At 42.7% G+C, this 23,490-nt stretch overlaps 1 protein-coding gene across 1 annotated transcript in view; it reads right to left on the bottom strand.

The window, feature by feature from the left end:
* Positions 1-23,490, bottom strand: part of fkbp16 (FKBP prolyl isomerase 16) — a 176,051-nt gene that overhangs the window by 17,037 nt on the left and 135,524 nt on the right. Inside the window, exons 2-3 of the mRNA XM_072277716.1 lie at positions 22,167-22,384; positions 13,768-13,940 (exon numbers count right to left, since the gene is read on the bottom strand). Coding sequence (XP_072133817.1) covers positions 13,768-13,940; positions 22,167-22,384 — 391 coding nt within the window. The remainder of the gene's footprint in view (positions 1-13,767; positions 13,941-22,166; positions 22,385-23,490) is intronic.

The raw sequence follows: 23,490 nt of genomic DNA, 5'->3' as shown, positions 1-23,490 counted from the left end.
GCACGGCTTTGGGCACCAATGTAGGAAGCAGGATACCACTGGTGGCTCTTTCAGTGATTGGAAATGGGGAATTGTTGCTAATCACCGTGGCATCAGTGACTGGAATTACAGATCTGGATACAGAATTGAAGAGGAAGAGGTGTTGCCATTTAGCAGAGAACAACACACACAATGTGCTGGAAGAACGCAGCAGGTTAGGCAGAATCTGTGGAGGGAATTGAATAGTGTCGATGAAGGGTCTTGGCCCGAAATGATGACTATTTATTTTACTCCATCGACGTTGCCTGACCTGACAGGTGGAGGGGTAGATAATGTTGTGGAAGCAGGTAGTCTGCAGAAGGATTTAGAACAGGGGTTTCCAATCATTTTACGCTACAGACTCCTACCATTAACTGAGTGGTCCGTGGACCCCAAGTTGGGAACCCCTGAATAGTCAAAGAAATGGCAGATGGCATATAGAGCAGGGAAGTGTGTGGTCATGCTTTTTGGTAGAAGGGTAAAAAGAAAATACTATTTTCTAAATGGGGAGAAAACTCAGAAATCAGACTTCGGAGTCCTCGTGCACAATTTCCTAAAGGTTAACTTGCAGGTTGAGTTGGTGGTAAGGAAGACAAATGCAATGTTAGCATTCATTTCAAGGAAGAAAAGCAAGGAAGAAATGCTGAAGCTTTATAATTCACTGGTGAGGCCTCACTTGGAGTATTGTGAGCATTTTTAAGCCTCTTACCTAAGAAATAATGTACTGGTATTGGAAAGGATCCAGAGGAGGTTCACAAGAACAATCCTGGAAATGAAAGGATTAATATTTGAGGTGTGTTTGATGACTCTGGGCTTATACTCGCTGGAGTTTAGAAGAATGAGGGGGATCTCACTGAAATCTATCGAATATTGAATTGCTTAGATAGAGTGGACATGGAGAGGATATTTCCTATAGTGGGGGAGTCTAGGATTACAGAGCAAAGCCTCAGGATAGAAATACATCCTTTCAGAACAGAGATGAGGAGAAATTTCTTATCAGAGGGTGGTAAATCTGTGTAATTTATTGCGGCATTTGGCTGTGGGGCAAAATCATTTGGTCTATTAAAAGCGGAGGTTGACAAGTTCTTGATTTGTAAGATTGTCAGATGTTACAGGGAGAAGGCAGGAGAATGGGGTTGAGAGAGATAGTAAATCCGCCATGATGGAATGGTGAAGCAGACTCGATAGGCTGACTAGCCTAATTGCTGCTCCTACTGTATGTTTTATGGTCTTATGACCTGCTGAGCAAGGCAAACAAGGCAAGGCATGGTGCTTTGCTACTGGTACCACGTAGCCCAGTACCACCTGTATCGGGTTGGGCTGTCGGTGACTCATCCGGCGCGTCCCTGGTGCACTTTGGTTAATCAGGGAGGAGGGTGTGTAGGCACCCAGCAGGACTAAAAACAAAACCTGTCAAAAGGCGGATGAACTCTTTGTGAGTCAACGGCCACCTACTGTCTGTGTGAGGAGTGGCGCGCCACACGGCCTTTCATTTCGTGCCTTGTAAGGCATTATGATGACAGACAAGCCAACAAACCCTATACTTCCAGAGCCGGGAGTGCTCAGGAACTCTGTGGAATGCCCAGACCCTGGCCGAGACAAGCAGTATGAAGATGCAATTTCAAACCCCACCGGGAGGGTTGAGTCCGACAAGGGGGCTGAGCGAACTGCGCCTCTTTTATGTTGTAAGGTAAAAAGGATCATCTCAACCTTCAACGCAAACACCATCTGCCTCTTGCGTCGATGCACAGAGTTGGCTTTACAGGCAAGCAGCTACGAGATCTCCACCCTGGGGATCCAAGAACACCGTCATGTACACCCTGACGAAGAGATAAGGTTCACAGAGGTAGAGGGGATGCACCTCATCACCTTGTCTGCATGGAGAGAGCTGACGACGATGTCAGCACAAGGTGGAGTAGGGCTGATGTTGAACAGCAAGGCGAAGAAGGCACTGAGGGGTGTAGTCTCAGTCAGTGACAGAATCCTTACTGTGGAATTTGACGGAAACCCGGTGACCTCTGTCATCACCTGTTACTCCCCGCACAACTGCAGCGAAGAGAAGGAGGCGAAGGCCTTCTACAGTAAACTTCACAAACCTGTCACTTCAATACCAGCACATAACTTCCTGGCTGTGCTCTGCGATTTTAATGCCCAGGTCAGACTGGAAGATATTCCATACTCATACCAAGACTTTACCAACAGAAATGGACAATATCTAGTTGATTTCATCCAGGAACACAGTCTCATTGACGCCAACACACAATTCAAGAAGCGAGCTGGTAAACTGTGGACGTACGAAAACAGAGCCTCCATCTACAGGAAACAGCTCAACTACATCCTCGTAAGAACAAAATGGCGTAATTGAGTGATCAACACAGAAGCCTACAGCACCTTCAACTCAGTCAGTTCTGACCACAGAGTAGTGTCAATGCAGGTGAGACTGAGCCTGAGGCAACCCAAAGCCACAGGTTGCAAGGAGAAGGTAGACTGGAAGGCATTCTGCTCACAACCTATTCTTCAAGCCCAGTGCACAATGGAGGTGAGAAATCGCTTCGGCCCACTGGAAAGGGAGGAGGAAGAGGCTGCCACCGACTGCTATCAACGGCTCATAGACCACACACAGATGCAACAAAGAGTTTGCCTACTGTGAAGCGAATCAAGAAGAGTCAGATCTCGAAACGTCCTGAGGTCGTCGCAGCAAGAAGTGTGGTCAATGCTTGTCATGTCGACCTTAGAAGGAGCAAAACAGAAGAGCTAAGGGACAAGTTCAAGACAGCAAAGAAGAATCTCTTTGCCACCTACGACCGACTGAAGGAAGAGGAACTAGCTGAGAGGATTAGAGAGGTAGAGGCTGCTAATGAAGACAAGCAGCATGGAGAAGCATGGCGCCTAGTCAATGAGATCAGTAGACAGAAGAAGTCCCCATCAGGTCAAATAAGTGGTAAAACAGCAGAGGATCATGTCCTGACATGGTTTACCCACTTTAAGAGCCTGCTGGGAAGCCCTCAACGATTATGGAAGAAGAAGAGGACATACCCACGAAACTAACGCAAGTTGACATCGATGACGGCCCATTCTCCATTGAGGAACTGAAGAAGGCCAAATATGCACTCAAACAGGGCAGGAGCGTTGGACCAGATGGGATACCACCAGATGTCCTGAAGAACTGCGACCTGGACGACATCTTGCTGGACATATGTAATACGGCACTGATGAAAGGCAACAAACCAGAACAGTGGTCACTCTCAAACATTATCCCAGTCCCCAAGTCGGGATCCCTCATAAGGACAGATAACTACTGCGGTATCAGCTTGACCTGCATCTTAGCAAAGTTATACAATCGGATGATCTTGAACAGGATTTGCACCGCCATTGACCCTAAGCTAAGATTCAATTAGAATGGTTTTCGGCAGAAGCGCACAACAGTAATGCAAATACTTGCTTTCCGTAGGACCATCGAGGAAGTTAAGAAGAACAACCTACCAGCTGTGCTTACTTACATTGATTTTCGCAAAGCTTTTGACTCCATTCACCGAGGTAAAATGCTGAAGATCCTGAAAGCTTGCGGAGTGCTAGACCATCTACTGAGAGCAATAGAGTCCAGCTGTACCAAAACCATGGCGAAAGTTGTATCACCAGATGGAGAAACAGCAGTGTTCGAGCTCCTAGCTGGTGTGCTGCAAGGAGACACTCTGGCACCCTACATCTTTATAATTGTCCATGATTACGCTCTACATCAAGCTACCAAAGATCATGACAAGCTTGGTTTTACCACAAAACCAGGGCGACCCAAAAGGGTCAGACCAGTTACGCTCACAGATCTCGATTTTGCAGATGACATAGTCCTGCTCTCTGACCAGACGGAGGAAGCACAGGAGCTACTGACAAAAGTGGAAATTTAGTGCAATAAAGTTGGACTTCACCTAAACACTAAAAGGACAGAGTACATGGCGTTTAACTGCGATGAAGGTACTCTCAAGACTGTACAGAATGATACCATTAAGAAAGTCTTTGACTACAAGTACCTCGGGTCAAGAATGATGAGTTCGGAAAAGGACATAAAGATACGGAAGGTGCTGGCGTGGAGGGCTATGAACGACATGAAGGAAATCTGGAAGTCGAACCTGACCAGAGGGCTTAAAAAGGGGATTTTCATCGCAGTCATAGAGTCCATTCTCACGTACGGATGCAAGACGTGGACACTCACCAAGACGATGCGAAAGTTTCTAGATGGTTGCTATACGTGAATGCTCCGGATGGCTCTTGACATGAGTTGGCAACAGCACATGATGAACGTCGAGCTCTATAACAATCTACCGATGCTCTCCACTAAAATCGAGGTGAGAAGACTGCAACTAGCAGGGCACTGTATACGCCACCCCGAGCTACCTGCTAGCCTAGTCATCATATGGGAGCCCAAGCACAGGAGGATGAACCCTGGGCGCCCTCCCAAGACTATGGTCAACACGCTCCTAGAAGACAGCTCCTAGAATGTAGATGAACTGAACACACTGATGAGGGAGAGGGAGAAGTGGAGAGTCCGTCATCGTGCCCGATGCCGGCTCCCTAGGCCTGAATCGACGTAGTAGTAGTAGACCTGCTGAGATCCTTCAGCATTTTGTGTGAGACTCCCAGCATCTGCAGAATTGTGTCTTTTATTTACCTGTGAAATTAAGATTGGAAGATTAATAAATAATGCTGAAATTTAAAGAAGGTATGAAGGGGATATTAATTAGGCGATGAAATGGAGAAAAAACCCTTTTTCTTTTTATCGAGGAGTTTAGTGAATGTGCAATGCTATACACTGGGTAAACTAAATACTTCTATGGTGAATATTGTGAAGTTGAATGTCAGATCAGTTTCAAAGAGATGGATGAAGCCAGGAGAAAGCTAATGGAATCTATGATTTCTTGACCTGAGCATGGACCTGGATCTTGGGTGCTGCTCCAGTTTGCATCTGAAACAACAGCTGAAGCATTATGCAATATACCATCCGGCTCATATCAGTTTCTGGGCCAATGAATCCAAAAATCAGAGGATCCAGAAAGAGGTACACACAGAGTGAAAAGGGATTTAAACAATGGACAGGAAAAACGTCTACATGCGGTTGCATGTGATGTTTTGAAATACTCTCCCAGAGTTTGTGGTTGCCTGGCTTTTTTAAATAATGCCCTTCCTTCCACTGGAAGAGAGACAGCAATATATTAAGAAGTAGTTCATGTAACCAGCAACCAGACTTTTCCACTCACCTCAAAACCTCCTGTATAAACACACGGTACAAAACCTCTTTTATACCATGAATTCAGCTCCTTCCTTCTCCATAGCACAGGCGAATCCTGGGGAAAGTTTGGGGAGACCATACCGTGACAAATCTTGTGACCAACCCAACAACTCAACTACCAGACTCCAAAACACTGCAGAATATGTGGACAACTCTATGTAGTTTAAGGATTCGTCGTGACCACTTGATGTAGTTGTTTCCTTAATGCTTAGCCTGGCTAACATAGTGCTAGGTCAGTGAGTTGGGGTTTGAGAGCCTTATGGGCAAAAGTCACCAGAGCTGATGACACCAGCGGTGGAGGTTTGTGAGGGTCCAGCAATTAAGGTCTGAAGGTCAAACCCATAATCAGAGGCCCAAAGGTCAAACCTCTGAATGGCAAGTCCTGGGGTCGAGGCCTGAAGGTCAAACATGAGATCAGTAAATTCTGGGGTCCATACCCAGAAGTCTGGAGGACAAAGCTGATGGTCGAAATCCGGAGTCTGGTGGTAGAAGCCCAAATGTCGAAGAGTGAAGCCAGCAAGCCCAGAGGGCAAAGCTCTGATGTCTGTGAGTCTGCAAGTCCAGGCCAGGGTCTGGAAGTTGGAGGCCTGACATCTGCCAGTCCAGAGGCGGCCTGTCCTGGATTTGGAGGCTTGTCTATGTGTGTGAGTTAGGGCTGAGAAAGGGGCTTGTTTTGCTGTTGTTGTTGCTGCTTGTGTTCTGCTGAACGTTGAGGAAGTATTATCTCGGCACCGGAATATGTCGTGACACATATGGTCTGCCCCAGCACATCTTTGGGTGTGTTGATTGTTAGTGCAAATGACATGTTTCACTGTATATTTCGATGTACATATGAAAGATAAATCAGAATCTGAATTGAACCACAGGGCATATAATGAAACTGGACAGCATAGCGTGGAGGCTGGTACTCTCGCAACATTTAACAACATTTTTACTAAACAACATTTACCAAACACTTGAATCATCAATGTGTGGAAGGCCATGTCCCAAGTGCTGGTAATGGAATTGGCAAGGATAGGTAATTGATGGTCAGCAGTCACGAAGTTCCAAAGAAATGGCTAAGAAAAACTCACCAATGTCCCTACTTCCTCAAGAGGCAAAAAAATTGGCATGTTCCTGTCAACCCTTACAAATTTTTATTGATGCAACATAGAAAGTATCCTACTTGGATGAAGAACAACTTGATATGGCAACTGCTCTGCATGTGACCTCAAGAAACTGTAGAGAATTGTGGACACGACACATCACAGTACTTCTTACTACCTTAGTAAAGCAGTCACCTACCTCTTCCATTGGCAAAACATACAAAAGCCTGAAAGCGCATTCCAGCAGGCTTAAGGATAGTTTCTACTCCACTGATATAAGATTATTAATAAATAGTTCCCCAGTATAATAATATAGAACATAGAAGAGTACAGCACAGTACAGGCCCTTCAGCCCATAATGTTGTGCTCTCTTTTTAACCTACTCCAAGACCAATCTAATCCTTCCCTCCCACATAGTCCTGGGTGGCAGGGTGGAGATACATCCCTGCCAAAGCAGGTGAAAGGCGCTTCTTCCCTTCGCTACCCTGCAGGTCATCTTTGGGAAAAGTGTCGTACCTGCTTAGCCACACTCCACCCCCCCACTCCCATCCAATCAGGGTCATGTGAAGCCATGCGAGCAGGTTGTGGATGGTCTTAGGAGCAGCTGGTGCAGATCACTAGTCCTGGTTATGTGACCACTGACGTCAGGCAGACAATCTCCGTAGAGTATTGGTAATGGCTGTGGTCACTGTACCTCAGAGTTCAAAGTTCAAAGTAAATTTAATGTCAAAGTACTGGGGCTCATGTACCTTCTACCTGGTGGCAGCAGCGAGAAGAGAGGTGGTGGGATCTCCAAGGATGGACGCTACTTTCCTATGACAGCGTTTCATGTAGATGTGCTCAGTGGTTGGGAGGGCTTTACCTGCGATGAAAAGGGCCGAATCTATTTCATCCATTACTGTTTTGTAAGATTTTCCAGTCAAAGGCATTGGTGTTTCCTACCAGGCTATGACGCAGCCAGTCAATATACTCTGTTGAAGTTTGTCAAAGTTTTAGATGTCGTGCCAAATCTCCGCAAACTTCTGAGAAAGTAGAGGTGCTGCCGTGCTTTCTCCACAATTGCTCTTATGTGTCAATATCTATTCTGATTCAGGTTCCAAAGGGCTTGTTTCAATGACTCCAATTGAAACAGTCCATGAGTGAAGGGGTATGCAGGTTCATTTGGATAAATGTGTTGAATCATCTTCAATTATTATTATTTTGTAATCCTCTGAGTTCCTGTCTACCACACACCACTGGAAATGTGAGATGGAAATTGTCGGTTTCTTACAGGACTGCAATCATTGTCCTTGATCAGTTCTGCTTATTTTCCATGACTGTTCATTTTGATGACATCACATGCATTGGAGGTCATGATCTTTCTCCGTCACCGCACGGTTGACGCCATTGCGTGTTGTACTATATGCGACTTAAACACACTTTCATAAAATTATATTGAATCTATGGTGCCCTTTTGCCATCAACTAGCTGTGACTGCAAATCTGTAAATTATTAAAGAACTGTCAATGCAGTTAGATCAGCACCAGAAAGGCATCTGTTTCTGATTAACATAGAAGATAAGTACTCATCAAAAGCAAATCAATTTGTCAGAGTGCTCGTATAAGTCAGAGATAAGAAATCAAGATTGAGGGATAAGCAGTTCAATAAGCTGCAATTTGCCTCACAACCATATGTCATTTTAAGCTGATGTGTACTGGCAGAAAATCCACATGGCAACTAGCTCCAAGCAACCGAGAATTATGAATGGTTAATATGTAGGCTAATGTGCACTTTATAGAGCGTGAGCATCTGTCCTATCTAATTTAAGTTTGTACATGGGGCTTATTACCCTGACCCAGTTGTGTTGTGCAAGGATTTGAGATAAATGTTTTGGCAATATCTGTTAGAAGCTATTATTCTTTAAGGTGTGTTCACAGGATGGGGAAAGAGGGCTTTTTGTGTTTTAGGATAATTGTGCTTATTGGTGCATGCCTGGTATTTAGTCACAGTGAGAGGCCAAGTTATTTATTCTGGGAAGCATTGTACTGGTAATCCCACCACCCCAGGCAAACTCTTTATTAACCTTCACTATTAAACATCCCATTCTTAAAGCTTCTTGGACTCTGTGAAATACAAACTGTTAGGCAGGGAATGCTGAGAGAGAAATAGATAAACTCAATGTAGGAGATTGCATATATTCTCATATCAAATAAAAAAGATGAATGTAATAACACCTTAAGACATAGGAGCAGAATTAGGCCATTCAGCCCATTGAGTCTGCTCCACCATTTCATCATGGCTGATCCCAGATCCCATTCAACACCATACTCTTGCCCTCTTACCATATCCCTTGGTGCCCCGACCAATCAGGAATCTTACCAACTTTCGCTTTAAATGTGCCCATGGAATTGGCCTACACCACAGTCATCGGCAGAGCATTCCACAGATTCACCACTCTTTGGCTGAAAAAATTCCGCCTTACTTCTGTTCTAAAAGGTTGCCCCTCAGTTTTGAGGCTGTACCCTGTAGTTCTGGAGACCCCCACCAGAGGAAGCATCCTCTCCACATCCACCTTATTTAGTCCTTTCAACATTCGGTAGGTTTCAATGAGATCTCCACGCATTCTTCTAAATTCCAGTGGGAACAGGCCCAAAGCTGCCAAATGCTCCTCACATGTTAACCCCTTCATTCCCAGAATAATCCACGTGAACCTCCTCTTTAATGACAAAACATCCTTTCTGAGATAAGAGGCCCAAAATTGTTGACAATACTGCAAGTGTGGCCTGACGAGAGTCTTATAAAGCTTCAGCGTTATCTCCTTGCTTTTATATTCTATTCCCCTTGAAATAAATGCCAACATTGCATTTGTCTTCTTTATCACAGACTCAACCTGTGAATTAACCTTCTGGAAGTCTTGCACGAGAACTCCTAAGTCTCTTTGCACCTTTGATGTTTGAATTTTCTCCCCATTTAGATAATAGTCTGCACTATTTTTCCTTTTTCCAAAATGGATTATCATACATTTCCCAACACTGCATTCCATTTGTCAATTTTTTTGCCCATTTCTTCCGATCTGTCAAAGTCCTGCTGCAATTGCATTGATTCCTCAGCACTACCTACATTTCCACCAATCTTCGTATTATCCGCAGACTTTGCCACAAAGCCATCAACTCCACTATCTAAATCACTGACAAACAATGTGAAAAGTAGTTGTTCCAATACTGACCCCCGAGGAACACCACTAGTCACAGGCAGCCAACCAGAAAGGGCCCCTTTCATTCCCACTCACTGCCTCCTGCCTGTCAGCCATTCCTCTATCCATGCCAATATATTTCCTGTAACACCATAGGATTTTATCTTGTTCAGCAGTCTCATGTGAGGCACCTTATTAAATACCCTCTGAAAATCTAAGTAAATGGCATCCATGCCTCTCCTTTGTCCACCCTGCTTGTTACTTCCTTGAAGAACTCTAACAGATTTCTCAGGCAAGGTTTCCCTCTACAGAAACCATGCTGACTTTGCCATATTTTATCATAAGTCTCCAAGTACCCTGAAACCTCATCCTTAATAATGGACTCCAACACTTTCCCAACCACTGAGTTTAGGCTAACTGGCCTATAATTTCCTTTCTTTTGTCTTCTTCTCTTCTTAAAGAGTGGAGTGCATTTGCACTTTTCCAGTCCTCCAGGATCATGCCAGAATCAAGTGATTTTTGAAAAATCATGACCAATGCTTCTGTTATCCCTTCAGCAACCCCTTTCAGGATTCTGGGATGTAGTCCATCCGGCCCAGGTGACTTATCCAGCTTATGATCTTTCAGTTTGCCTAGCAATTTTTCCTTTGTAATAGCAATGACACTCACTCCTGCTCCCTGATACTCACGGACCTCTGGCATACAGCGAGAGTCTTCCACAGTAAAGATTGAAGCAAAGTACTTACTAGGTTCATCTGCCAGTTCTTTGTCCCCCATTGCTACCTCGCCAGCATCATTTTCCAGTGGTCCAGTATCAACTCCCACATCCCTTTTATTCTTTATATAACTGAAAAACCTTCTGGCATTCTACTTTATATTATCGGCTAGTTTGCCCTCATAGTTCATCTTTTCCTTTCTTATAGTTTTTTTTAGTTGCCTTTTGTTGGATTTTAAGAGCTTCCCAATCATCCAACTTCCCATTGCTATGACCTGATAGGCCCTTTCCTTGGCTTTTATGCAGTCCTTAACTTCCCTTGTCAGCCATGGTTGCCCAGCCCTGTCATTCGAGAACTTTGCCTGTAACGTGCAGCGATAGAATATTAGTTGGGATATTATTCCAAGTAGGAAATAAAAAAAATTACAGGATCAGACTCTCCACTCCTGTTGCTTGTAATTCATTTTGAAATGGAGTGGAGTTTGTTATATGGGCTGAGAAGACAGCACAATAGCAAATTTCATGGAGTATTCTGAAACCATGGAGGTCAATCCAAGGTAAAAATAATTTTCCATGCTAACACCCTCTTTAAGAAAAGCCTGCGAGATTTTAAAGACATAAGAGACTACTGATGCTGGAATCTGGAGCAAAAAAAATATTAGAAAAGGGAACATTGGCTGTCCATTTCCATTCACAGAAGCTGCCTGACCCTGACTAAGTTCATTTCATCATCATCATCATCATCAGGTACCGTGCCCAGTTTGAGCTTTGACTGCCATGGCCCACACACTTCTGTTTCGGGTCAAGTGGATCAATTCATTGGTATTCATTTCCAGTTCTCTGGCTGCTGTCTCCATCATCATTTGTCTTTGCCTTCCTTTTGCTTTCTTCCCTTCAATCGTTCCCATAAGTTCATTTAGTAGTTTTTCAACATGTGAGACATTCATTCTGAATGCTATTGTTCTTAACATCTTGCAAAGGCATTATTCTCATATGCATAAATTCCTCATTGGTTACTGGCATGAGCTTTTAAACAAAGTAAAAGATGTTAAGGGTCAATTTTTAAGTAGTCTTTGTCTCATTTTGACAATGTATTCAACACATGTGTAATCCAGAGATCTTGAGGATGGTATAAAATTGGGCTTTCTGTTCGCAATTATCTAAGGAGTCTCCATTGTCAGCTTTCTTTTTATGAAGCAATACATTCAAGATAATGGAGATGTTGAGAGTAGGTACTTTTTTGGACCAGAGAAGATATGCTTCTGAGATGGGATGTAGGGTGTGTAGATCCAAGAACTGTTAAAATGTGGTGGATGTGAATTCAATTTGTAACATTTAAGAGAAATTTGGCTAGGTACATGGATATGACGGGTATGGAACATTGCAGCCCTTGTACAAGTAGATAGGACTAGGCAGAAGATCAGGTTAGAATGGACTGGATGGGCCGAAGGACCTGTGTCTGTGCTGTAGTACTTTATGACTCTATGACTCTGCCCTGACCCAATTTATAGGCTTGTATTGTTTCAGTAGTAAGGGCAGACAGTGGTGTCGCTGGTAGAATTGCCATCTCACAGCTCCAGCAATCTGGATTTAACACTAACTTGAGAAAATATGCATGTGCTGATATCCAAAGCAACACACACAAAATGCTGGAGGAACTCAGCAGGCCAGGCGGCAAAAGAGGAAAGAGTCAATGTTTTAGGCCAAGACCCATCATCAGGCCTAGAAAGAAAGAGGAGAAGTCAGAGTAAGAAGGTGGGGGGAGGGGAGGGGAGGAAGAAGTACAAGGGAGCAGGTGATAGGTGAAACCAGGAGAGGGGCAGGGGTTGGAGTTTGGTGAAAGAGATAAAGGGCTGGAGAAGGAGGAATCTGTTAAGTGAGGATAGAATACTATGGAAGAAAGGGAAGGAGGAGGGGAGCACCAAATGGAGGGGATGGGCAGGTAAGGAGGTAAGATGAGAGAGGGAAACAGGAATGGGGAATAGTGATGGGTGGGGAGCCATTACCAGAAGTATGAGAAATTGATGTTCATGCTATCGTTGGAGGATATCCAGATGGAATATAAGGTGTTGCTCCTCCAACCTGATCTCTGGAGATAGTCTATCTACCGATATCTTTTATAAACTCACTGATTCTCACAGGTACCTGGACTATACCTCTTCCCACCCTGTCACTTGTAAAAATGCCATCACCTTCTGATGGAGACAGAGAGACCAAGCAAGGGGGAGGAAGGTGTTGGAAATGGACCAAGTACATTTGAGGGCAAGATGGAAGTTGGAGTCACAGTTAATGACATTGATGAGCTCAGTGTGGGTGCAGGAAACAGCACCAGTGCAGTCATTAATGTAGCGTAGGAAGAGTTGGGAAGTGATACTAGTGTCGGCTTGGAACATGGACTGTTCCACATAGCCAACAAAAAGGTAGGCATAGCTGGGACCCATGAAAGTGCCCATGGTTACACTTTTGGTTTGCAGGAAGTGGGAGGAGCCGTACCTTCTTACTTTGACTTCTCCTCATTCTTTTCAGTCCTGATGAAAGATCTCGGCCTGAAATGTCAGCTGTTTACTCTTTTCCATAGATGCTGCCTACTGCCTGTACTAACATCAGGTACTGTCTGTGTGGAGTTTGCATGTTCTTCCTTCAATTGTGTGGATTATCTCTGGGTGCTCTAACTTACTCCCATTTCAAGTTATCTCTGTGTGTAGGTAAGTGGTAGAATCAGGGAGAGATGTTGGTAACATGAACAGAAAAATAGTAGAATTAGTGTAAATGGCTACTTGACATAATGTGCAAATTTGATGTACTGAAGGACCTGTTTCTATGCTCATTGATTCTATGAGAACATTGCAGTATCCATTTTGTCCCAGTATGATAGTCAATGTAGAACCAGCTTCTCTTCCACGTATAAATTAACTGCAGTCTGATTCACAGACTGTAATTGTTATTTGTAAACATGCTCAATAGCTTAATTTGATCTAAAGACATGGTTGTCCAATCCCACCAGTCTTGCCTAAACACCAGAACTCTTCAGTGTGAGCCCTGGTTTGGATCAGGAAAAGTGAGGTTTTAGGATCTTAAGGAGAAAAAAAATTGACCAGTAGAATAAATTCCATTCAATTGCCCTTTTGTGATATGAAATTGGGTATAATTTTACAACCAAAAGAAAACAATTAAACTTGAGTAAGATGTTATCTCCGTGGGCTTGAAAATGTTTGATTGATTTTGTATCCAAACTAAAAATAAACCTGAGTAATTAAATATTTTCTCAAAACATTTCTAACCCTTGAAGCGGGAATATTTCTGGATGAATATTAGTGACAATATTTCAAATGTATTAAGTGTGATTTCCCATTCTGCTGTCCAGGAGAAATAAACCCATTTAAAGTTAATGGGTTAATGTTTTCATTACATTAAAGACAAAAAAGCAATTCTTACAGTCATCTTTTTCTGGCACAAGCGCCGAGTTAAGGAGAATTCTGTTTATGAAATACTGAACCTTTCCTTTCCTGAACAATGCTTTCACGTTGTTGGGATCTAGGTGCAGCACAGCATTGCTGGAAGCAATCACCTCTTCATGGAGATTCAACTTAAGTTGGGCAGCTGCCAAGTTATTGAGACACTTTAGCCCATCTTCCTGGAGCTCTTCTGCTTCCTGAGCACTGGGTTTAACTGGAACATGAAACAAACACAGATATTAAGAACATATTCAAAATTTAAACTTGTCCAGCATTAAAACTTCATTTGATCTTTATCCATTTCCTGCTGAATAAGTTGCATTTCCTTGCTGTTGCCATGTCTTTGTCAAATTTTTATGTTCACATTTCCCAGCATAAATTCCTGTTTCATATTTAAACTGAAAGCTGCCGATGTTAATGTCACACTTCCTTCTGATAGATGTGGAGATTTGATTTATCTGTCAATTTCTCAGTCTCAAAGACAGTGAAACCAAGTTGTTTCCCAATGTGCAGTAAGTTCTACCATTCAGGTTTAAATATTAACATTCAATTCATCCATTATGTAGAAGTACGAAGGTAATGTTAAAATAGAAAACAGTCAGTGTTATATTTGCATTTTTCCTCTGCTTCACTTGGTTTTAGTTTCCACGTACAAGACCACAGATCCAAAGAAGGAAGAAAATAGTCAATACTTAATAGTCAATAGTCAATTAAGTACATCATACCTAAAATACTTCAAACAATATTTCTGCTAATTATGTTCAATGCAAAGTCAGTAACAGTTGGCTTTACAAATTGCGATTAGGATGAAATGGGAAGTGTCATATAAAGAAATTTCTTCAAGTCTTAAGGTTTTAGATTCATAGGGAGATACAGCATAGGAACACACCTGTACCGGGTCCACACCAACCATCACCACACACTTGCACTAGTCCTACACTAATACCAATCTCCTTACATTCCACAAACTCTCCCAGATTTTACCATTCATCTACACACCAGTGGCGATTTACAGGAATCAATTAACCTACGTCTTTGTGCTGGGGGAGGAAACCTAAGTGCTCACAGGGAAGATGTACAAACTTCACACGGACAGTATCTGAGGTCAGGGTTGGGCCGAGGTCTCCGACACTGGACTTGTGAAGAAGTGTGAGGAGGGATCTCCAGAGTGCAAGGCTGAGATATGAAGGCAGGTCAGTCAGTAGATGAGAGAGCCCTGTGGAGATGAAGCAGGGAATATGGTAGAAATGGAGGAGGTTACAACAATGGTAGCATTGTGATCAGGTGACTTCTGAATATCCCACTCCTACCTTATCCTCTTGCTCATTCTGTACATTGATCTCTAGGAAATGATGTTCGTAGACAGGACGTTGCTTGACATAATAGTACCACTCTTCCTCAGTTAGATGGTTGTGGGCTCTTGCCCCAGTGCAGGATTTAAGTAAATACTTGTGGTTGATGTTTTGATGTGGTATCTAAAGAGGGCTGTGTAATCTAAGCTGCTAAATCTGTGTCCTTGTTTGGAAGATGTTAAGAACTGCATGCATTGCTCAAAGAGCCACAGAGTTTACAGACTGTTCTGATAAATATTTATCATTTTGTCAAGACACCAGAAATAGTCATTTGTCTCATAATAGTGTGCAGATTTCTGTCATGCTTTCCTACACAACAATTCTAATAGCACAAGATGATCTGTTCAGTGAACATGAAGTGCTTTAAACTATTGTGGGGACACAAAGGGTTCTATGTGTATTATGCCCTGAACCTGCCTACTACCAGTTCATGCCCGTGACCTTTTGTTCTGCAGTCCTATTTAAGTGCCCAGAATTTACTTCTCTATTCCACATATGAGTCGAAAAGATTCTGTTCATTCACTCATTTCAATGATCAAGACGTCAAATCCAAGGGACTAAGACTGTTACCTCCCCACATTGCTTCCAAGCTTCAAAAGTTCCATACGTGCCTGGTAGATCAGAACTGGAAACATATTCGACCTAAGCACCTTTCAGGGTGGCAGAGGGGCTTATTACTATTCCTCTTTTGCTCAATTTATTTATTTACACTTTCTTACATTCATAGTAATTTTTTGTCTTGCACAATACTGCTGCCACCAAACAATAAATTCCGTGGCATATGTCAGGGAAAATAAACTTGATTCTGGTAGAACCTTTGATGTATAGCATTAGTGAGCAGTTTCAATGGTGGAGCTGGAGTGTTAGCCCTGTGACCATGTGGGCTCCTCCAGGGAGCCACAAATTGGAAGAATAACACCTTATATTCTTTCTGGTAGCCTCCAACCTGATGGCATGAACATTGATTTCTCGAACTTCCGGCAATTGCCGTTTCCACCCACCCTCCCATTTCTGCTTCACTATTCACGATTCCCATTTCCCTCTCTCACCTTATCTCCTTACCTGCCTAATACCTCTCGCTGGTTGCTGGTGCTCCTCCACCTCCCCTTTCTTCTATGGTCTTCTACCCTCTCCTATCAGATTCCCCTTTCTCCAGTCCTCTATCTCTTTCACCACTCAGCTTCCCTGCTCTTTACTTCACCCCTTCCCCCTTCCAGTTTCACCTATCACCTACTATCTCGTCTTCTTCCTCTTCTACCCCCTTCTTATTCTGACTTCTAATCTCTTTTTCTTTCCAGTCCCGATGAAGGATCTCGGCCGGAAATGCTGACTGTTTACTCTTTTTCATAGAATCTGCCTGGCCTGCTGAGTTCCTCCAGCATTTTGTGTGCATTACTGTGATTTGCAGCATCTATAGATTTTCTCTTGTTTGTGATTCTCCTGGGAACACCAGTTACCCCTGACATTCGTAAAACACATGGATACTTGGATTAGAAGGTCAAGAGACCACTGTAGCCCCTGGTGTGCAGGTGAATGGATTAATCTGGGGAGAGGTGTGTTGGGGGAAGGGTTTGATGGGAAAATTGGGAGAATAAAATGGGTAGGGTGGAAGGAGGTTTGCTTTACGGGCAGACTTAGTGGACAGAATGGCTTCTTACTGGGCTGTATGACTCAAAGACACAGACAGATGAACATACATTCAGTGGGTCACTTTATTAGGCACACCTGTACACCTGCTCGTTAATACAAATGTATGAAAGCAGCTGAATGCATAAAAGCATGCAGGCATGATCAAGAGGTTCAGTTGTTGTTCAGGCCTAACATTAGAATGGGGAGGAATTGTGATCTGAGTGACTTTGACCGTGAAATGATTGTTGGTGCCAGACAGGGTGGTTTGAGTATCTCCGAAACTGCTGACCTCTGGGATTTTCATGCACAATATTCATGAGCAGGGGTTCCCAACCTGGGGTCTATGGACCTCTTACTTTGTGGTATTGGTCCATGCCATAAAAAAAGGTAGGGAACCCCTGCTCTAAAGGAAAATGGCATGAAAACAAAATAAAAACATCCAGTGAGCAGCAGTCCAGTAGGTGAAAATACCTTGTCAGAGGAGAATGGCCAGACTGATTCAAGTTGACTAGAAAGTAACTCAAATAAACGCATATTACAACAGTGGTGTGCAGAAGAGCATCTCTGAATGCACAACATGTTGAACAATAAAGTGGAGAGGCCACAGCAGCAGAAGACATTGGTGGCCACTTTATTAGGTGCAGGAGGTACCTAATAAAGTTATCACTGAAACTGTTGCCCTGCTGAAGTGGTTCAACAATGAGCAGCACAATCTAAAGCAAAGTTATCAGCTAATGGTTCCATTGGCATAAAATTTGTGCTCAGATGAATATGATGATTGTTAGTTTTACATTACTCTCTTCCAACCTCTTCCCTTTTGACATTATTTCTTATTTCTATTCAAAGATATAGGTTACAGGTAGGTAGAAGGTGGGCTACCAGTAGTAGGGCTGTCCGGAGACCATGAATCATTATGTCAAGGATCATTGGTTACTCTTGATAATTGAGTTGAGATAGGATCTAGCAGCTGCAAGTCTTCAAGTCACACACTGATAGGAAACCTGGCAGGATCTGTGGTGGCCCATATGAGTGAAGCCCCAGATGGATCCTGGGTGTTTATTTTCTGATTGTAGCTGGCCGTACAGGAGCCACACAACAGCAGCCTGTCATCACCAACATTTGACATTGGTGCAGAATGAAAGCAACTATTCAAATCAACCTTTCCAACGTTTTAGATTTTTGTAGGCCTCGTTTTTCATTTGTTTTTATCCATTAAAGTTTAAACTATGGGTAAGCTCCCTGTAGTAGAAGCAACACAGGTTAATTACACATGATAATAGATACATGGGAGTATCAGAAAATATAATTGACATTGTGAGATTACCAGGCCAGTTAGCAGGGGGTCCATACTGTTAAGTAGTCAATCTGTGGAATTTGTCGCCACAGATGGCTGTGGAGGCCAAGTCATTGGGTATATTTAAGGCAGATGTTGATAGATTCTTGTTTAGTCGAGGCAAGAAGGGATATGGCGAGAAGGCAGGAGATTGGGGCTGAGAGGAAAAATGGATCGGCCATGATGAAATAGCGGAGCAAACTCAATGGGCCAAATAGCCTAATCCTGCTCCTATATCTTATGATTTTATTGAATAATAGCTTCTCAGGAATCAGAAAGGCAAGAAAATTGCAGGCATTGGAAAGCTGTGAAACTGATGAAGGATAATTGACCCAAAGCATCAATTCTCCTTCTCTCTCCACAACTATTGCATGACTTGCTGAGTATTTCCAGTATGTTGTGTTTTAAAGTTGCTTCTCAAGAATAATTGCTGCAGTGATGTGCTGAGTTTGGTGAACTATATGCAATGGTGAGGGCAAAGTAAAATTGAAGGGGAGGAGGTTCCATTTGAAGCTTTTATTGGGTATAAGATGTGAATGATGACTGTGTCAGGTACATTGCGGACCTTTAAATGTTGTGAATATTAGATCCTCCCAGCTGACATGTCAGACGCACTGGGGAAGTGGAAGAAATATCATGGGCTTCATGGAAATAGACCTAATCTCACAATTTTCCTTTGCACATGAATTTTAAAAAAATGAAATTAAGTGGAAAAGTACACAAACTTGGAGCGATTAAATCCATTAATTTGGTTATGTGCTTTAACATTCAGACCCTTTGGATGCTAAAGAGTAAACGCATGGTATTGCTTTCATTTCCATTAACGGAATGTGGGTCCCTTCCTACAATATTCAAATATCTGAATTTAGGAATTCAAGTGGGCTAGGGTTCTTTCTACACCTACAACCCCTTTTCCAGTACAGATGAAGGCTTGCAACTCAAAGTGTTGACTGTTTATTCCCCTCCATAGATGCTGCCTAGCTTGCTGATTTCCTCCAGCATTTCGTGTGTGTGTGTTCAAGGCATTTCAAAGGTTTGCACATAATTGGGGGATTATCCTGTTCTCCTGCTGTAGCTGTGGCAAGACTCCTGGCAGACAGGATAATTGAAATAGGGGACCGAGGGTTGATTTGATCAAAGGCTATAGGAAGTGCTGGAAGGCCTGGTGTAGCATAGGATATTTCTCCCAATTTTTCATTGACATCCGGAGTGCAACAAACAAGTGTAAAATCTTGTTTTGTATAACACTCAGCTCCATTAGTCCTACACCTGTGGTTTTCTTCTCAGACGGAGAGAGATCTTAAAATAGCAGTCAGCACAAAGTGAAAAATACTTTTCCCACACAAAATACAATAGCAATTTGGACTCCCTGTTGCAGAAGACCATAGGTGATGTGGCAATTAGAACTTCCAGGGCTGATATTGTTAGATTTTGTTTCAGTTAAACTTATTAAGGGGTGGACAGGAAAAGCAGATATAGTTTACCCAAGGTTTAGTTCATCCACAAATTGAATAGTGGAGCAAGCTCAAGCAATTTAATAGCTTACACCCATTCTTAATATTCTTCCATTAGGGCACCCTGTTTCTTTTTGGGTTTTGGCAAAAGCCATGAGACCCACCTGGAAAATTTTTCCTTTGTAACTCGGCACCCTAAGAACACAGCATTGTCAGAGAAGATTGGCTAAATTTCAGTCTATTTATTTTAATAACCTGCATTACTGCAATAACCTTATGTTTTCTTGTCAGTGAATGAGATTTGATTGCATGAATATACAATATGTGATGGCCATGTCATTTATTCTGTAACAGGTCAGTGTATGAATTATGCTTTCTAATTTTTAAGTCACTTTTACAACATGGGTGTGACTAGGAAACGCAGTATTTATATTTACTCCCTAAATGCTGTTGAAGTTTTAAATTTCCTGCCACTGTCTCAAAAAGCCAACAGTTCCGGGCAGGTACGTGCTCACAGCCTCTCCTATAATGCTTTTTCATTGTGAAATTAAATCTTGCTATTCTTGACTTTGTTGCATAGGGTTAGAGTTTGTGAAGTTCTAGATTGACAGTATCAATGTGTCCGGTTTGATTCAGGTCCATGTCTAAACATGCCTTGAAAGTGCCTGATTCCTTCCTGACCTCAGAAGCTAACGTAATCTTCTCATTGGGCTCATATGCAATCTTGGCTCAATAGCTAACTCTGCTAACAGCTCTGTGCCTCAGTGGTGAGAAGGCCACTCTTATAACAATACACCTCTAGGGTCAGTATGATCTGGGTTTCAACCAAACAGGAAAGTTGGGATGTTCCGATTAATGCTGTGTAAATACTACCCATGCAGAATTACCGGCTACAGGAAATGACAAATCATACACCAGCATAAATTTATAAAGTATATTTATCAATTTTGGCTTTATCTAACAGCTATTAAGAGAAAGAAAAGAAAGAAAGAAAATAAAAGGGCCCATTACAGTTAGACCAGTCAAAATGTGCACATGCAAACATGAGAAAATCTGCAGATGCTGGAAATTCAAGCAACACACACAAAATGCTGGTGGAATACAGCAGACCAGGCAGCATCGATAGGATTAGTCACGGTTAGTCTTGACGAAGGGTCTCGGCCCGATACGTCGACTGTACTTCTTCCTACAGATGCTGCCTGGCCTGCTGCGTTCCACCAGCATTTAAAATGTTCATATGACTGTTGAAGCTCATCTCTTCCAAAAGCTGGGTATAGCCGTTATTCACGGCACTGAATTCTCATCACTAATCACTGATAGAACTTCTCATTTTGGACTCCTTAATCTCGCAGAGCATTCTTTGCAATAGCATATTCCTGATCTTCTCTTCTCCGTATCTCCCGCCAAGAGACCACAAACCCCAGCACGCCGGCGACAAATCTCTCTCCGCCCAGCTCTTTCTAGAACCTTCTCCCGATCCCACCATCCTGATTGGCTGACACAACATTCCTAAGTTGAACAACATGGCTCCTTATCTTTATCCAAAACCAAAACATTCTACCAGCAGGACACACTGCTTTTACAGAAAACTACTAAAATGAAATACCTCATAGCATAGCAGTAGAAATCTTAACCAGAACATTACATTGAATTATCTCAGGCCTGCATAATCCTGGATGGGAGATAACCTGAAAATAACATGTACAGTCCTTAGGTTGGCACAGTGATGTGCCTGGCAAAGCAGCTACATCACAAGTTTGGTGATTCAAGTTCAATCCTGACTTCCAGTGCTGTTGGTGAGGAGTCTTACGTTCTCCCCGTGACCTCCCACATCACAAAACAGGTAGTTAGGTAGTTGGCTTCTTTGGAAATTGCCACTAGAGTGTAGGCAAGTGGTGGGATTTTATTTATTTATCGCTGGGTGGTGTAGCACCTACCAATCCCTCGACTTAATCCTAGCCTAATCACGGGACAATTTACAAAGACCAATTCACCTATCAACCAGATACATCTTTGGAATGTGGGAGGAAACCGGAGCACTTGGAGGAAATCCACATGGTCATAGGGAGAATGTATAAACTCCTGGGTCACTGGTACTGCAAAGCATTGTGCTAACTACTATGCTACTGTGTCTATTTTTGAAGAGTTGATGGGAACATGGGGAGAATAAAGTGGGAGTGCAGTAAATAGGTGGTCGAAGTTCAGTGTGGACTCAATGGGTTGAAGAATCTGTTTCCTTGCTGTATGACACTCTGTGACTCTATGATTCTCAGAATTTATCCCACAACTATCAACGTGATAATGAACTGATAACCCATTTCTTAGATGACAAGTATAAGGAACTTATGTGCTTTTCTTTCAAATAGCGTGAAAGAACAGACAGAAAGTAGGTCAAGTCCTCTTCTGAATGAAATTACCTCCAGCCATGTAATATAGCTTCACTACAACACTAGAGTATCAGCCTAAATCTTATACTCAAGTTTCTACAGGGGACTTTGAACTCATGATCTTCTGACTCTGATTCAAGAGTGCTATTGACTGAGTCACCAGTAACACCTGTCAGTAGAGTGGTGGGCAGAAGGCCAGCAGAGGAAGTTTAAACAGGGAAAGGAGAATGAGAACAAAACAATACAAAATATGGTAACAAAAGATTGTTAATGCTTGTGCCTTACGTTCTGTGGAAACATTCAGGATGTCCAGTGCAAGGTTGTATGACTTTACAGCACCATGGTAGTCACCTCTCTGGAAGTGGTAGTTTCCACGCTCTCGTTTCTGCTTACAGATCCGTATGCAGTCTGAAGGTGACAGCTGTTTTAGGTTTGGAGCATTTCTAACATCAAGCAGCTGGATTTCATAGATCACTGTTGCATCCGGAGGGATATCAGGAGCCCTAAAATGAAAGGGAAACAATAGTAATCGTTTTTCACCCAGTGGTCATGTGTTTTGCAGAAAGCTGGAAATCTACTGTCAAGGGGCTAAGCTATGAAGTCAGCAGTGGCTTATATTTACCTAACACCTTGACCAGTATAAAACAGTACGGTGATTCCTAATAGAGTTATCCACCAGAACTGGCCACTGAGACACAGAGAGCGATTTGTGATAACATTTTAAAGACCCTAAAGAAGGAAAGAGAGGTGGAAAAACTTTACGAATGGACTCCAGAATCTAGAACCCATGTAGCTGTCATTAGCCGCAGGAAGATCAAGAACTGGATACTGATTGTGGATGATCAGCCATAATGGTAGTGCTGGCTCAAAGGGCCAAATGGCCTACTCCTGCACTTATTGTCTATTGTCTATTCCAGGATGGAGGGCAGTCACCTTTCACATGCTGGTGTCTATTCTATTTTGGACAACCCAGTAATGAAGAGAAAGTCTGCTGAGGAATGTCCTGAGATACTAAAGGCAATGACAACAGTTTCTTAGCATCTGTGCAATTGTGCACTTTAATAGAAAGTGAAATAGAGGGTCTTAGTAACAGCAAGATATAGAGTAAGAAGGGCATTTCAGCGTCAAGCACTAAGATTATAGCCATTTTGACTCAGCCTTATACAAAAGCCAGGGATAGATCAATGACTTGGGAGCGAGTTAGAGGTAGAAACTGTAGAAAATGGCTTTGGTCTTCTGAATATTCAACTGGAAGTAATTTATGATCAGCTGCTGTGGGACAATTAGAATGACAATTAGAAACATTGAGCAGGAGTCAATATGAACATGAAATGTTTGTTGATGGCATGCTAAAGGACAGGATGTTGATATGAAATAGGATGCTCTAAGGATAGATCCTTGAGGGAAGGCTTTTTCACTACCATGATCAATTAAATTAGAATTGTACACGGGGTCCCATCTAGCTGTTGGATGAGGAAGGTATACTTCGCCACATCAAGGCTGAAGGTAGTTCCAAAGTGGTGGGAAGAGATAAACTGTCTTCTGTTCATAGACTTTGATAAGATCTGTTGTAGCATTATGGCATGATCTGACAGGAGCTTTCAGACAT

The sequence above is a fragment of the Mobula birostris genome, chromosome 14, assembly GCF_030028105.1.
Source record: "Mobula birostris isolate sMobBir1 chromosome 14, sMobBir1.hap1, whole genome shotgun sequence".
Lineage (NCBI taxonomy): Eukaryota > Metazoa > Chordata > Chondrichthyes > Myliobatiformes > Myliobatidae > Mobula > Mobula birostris.
The sequence above is the reverse complement of the archived record's forward strand: the minus strand, read 5'-3'. Positions and strand labels throughout refer to the sequence as shown.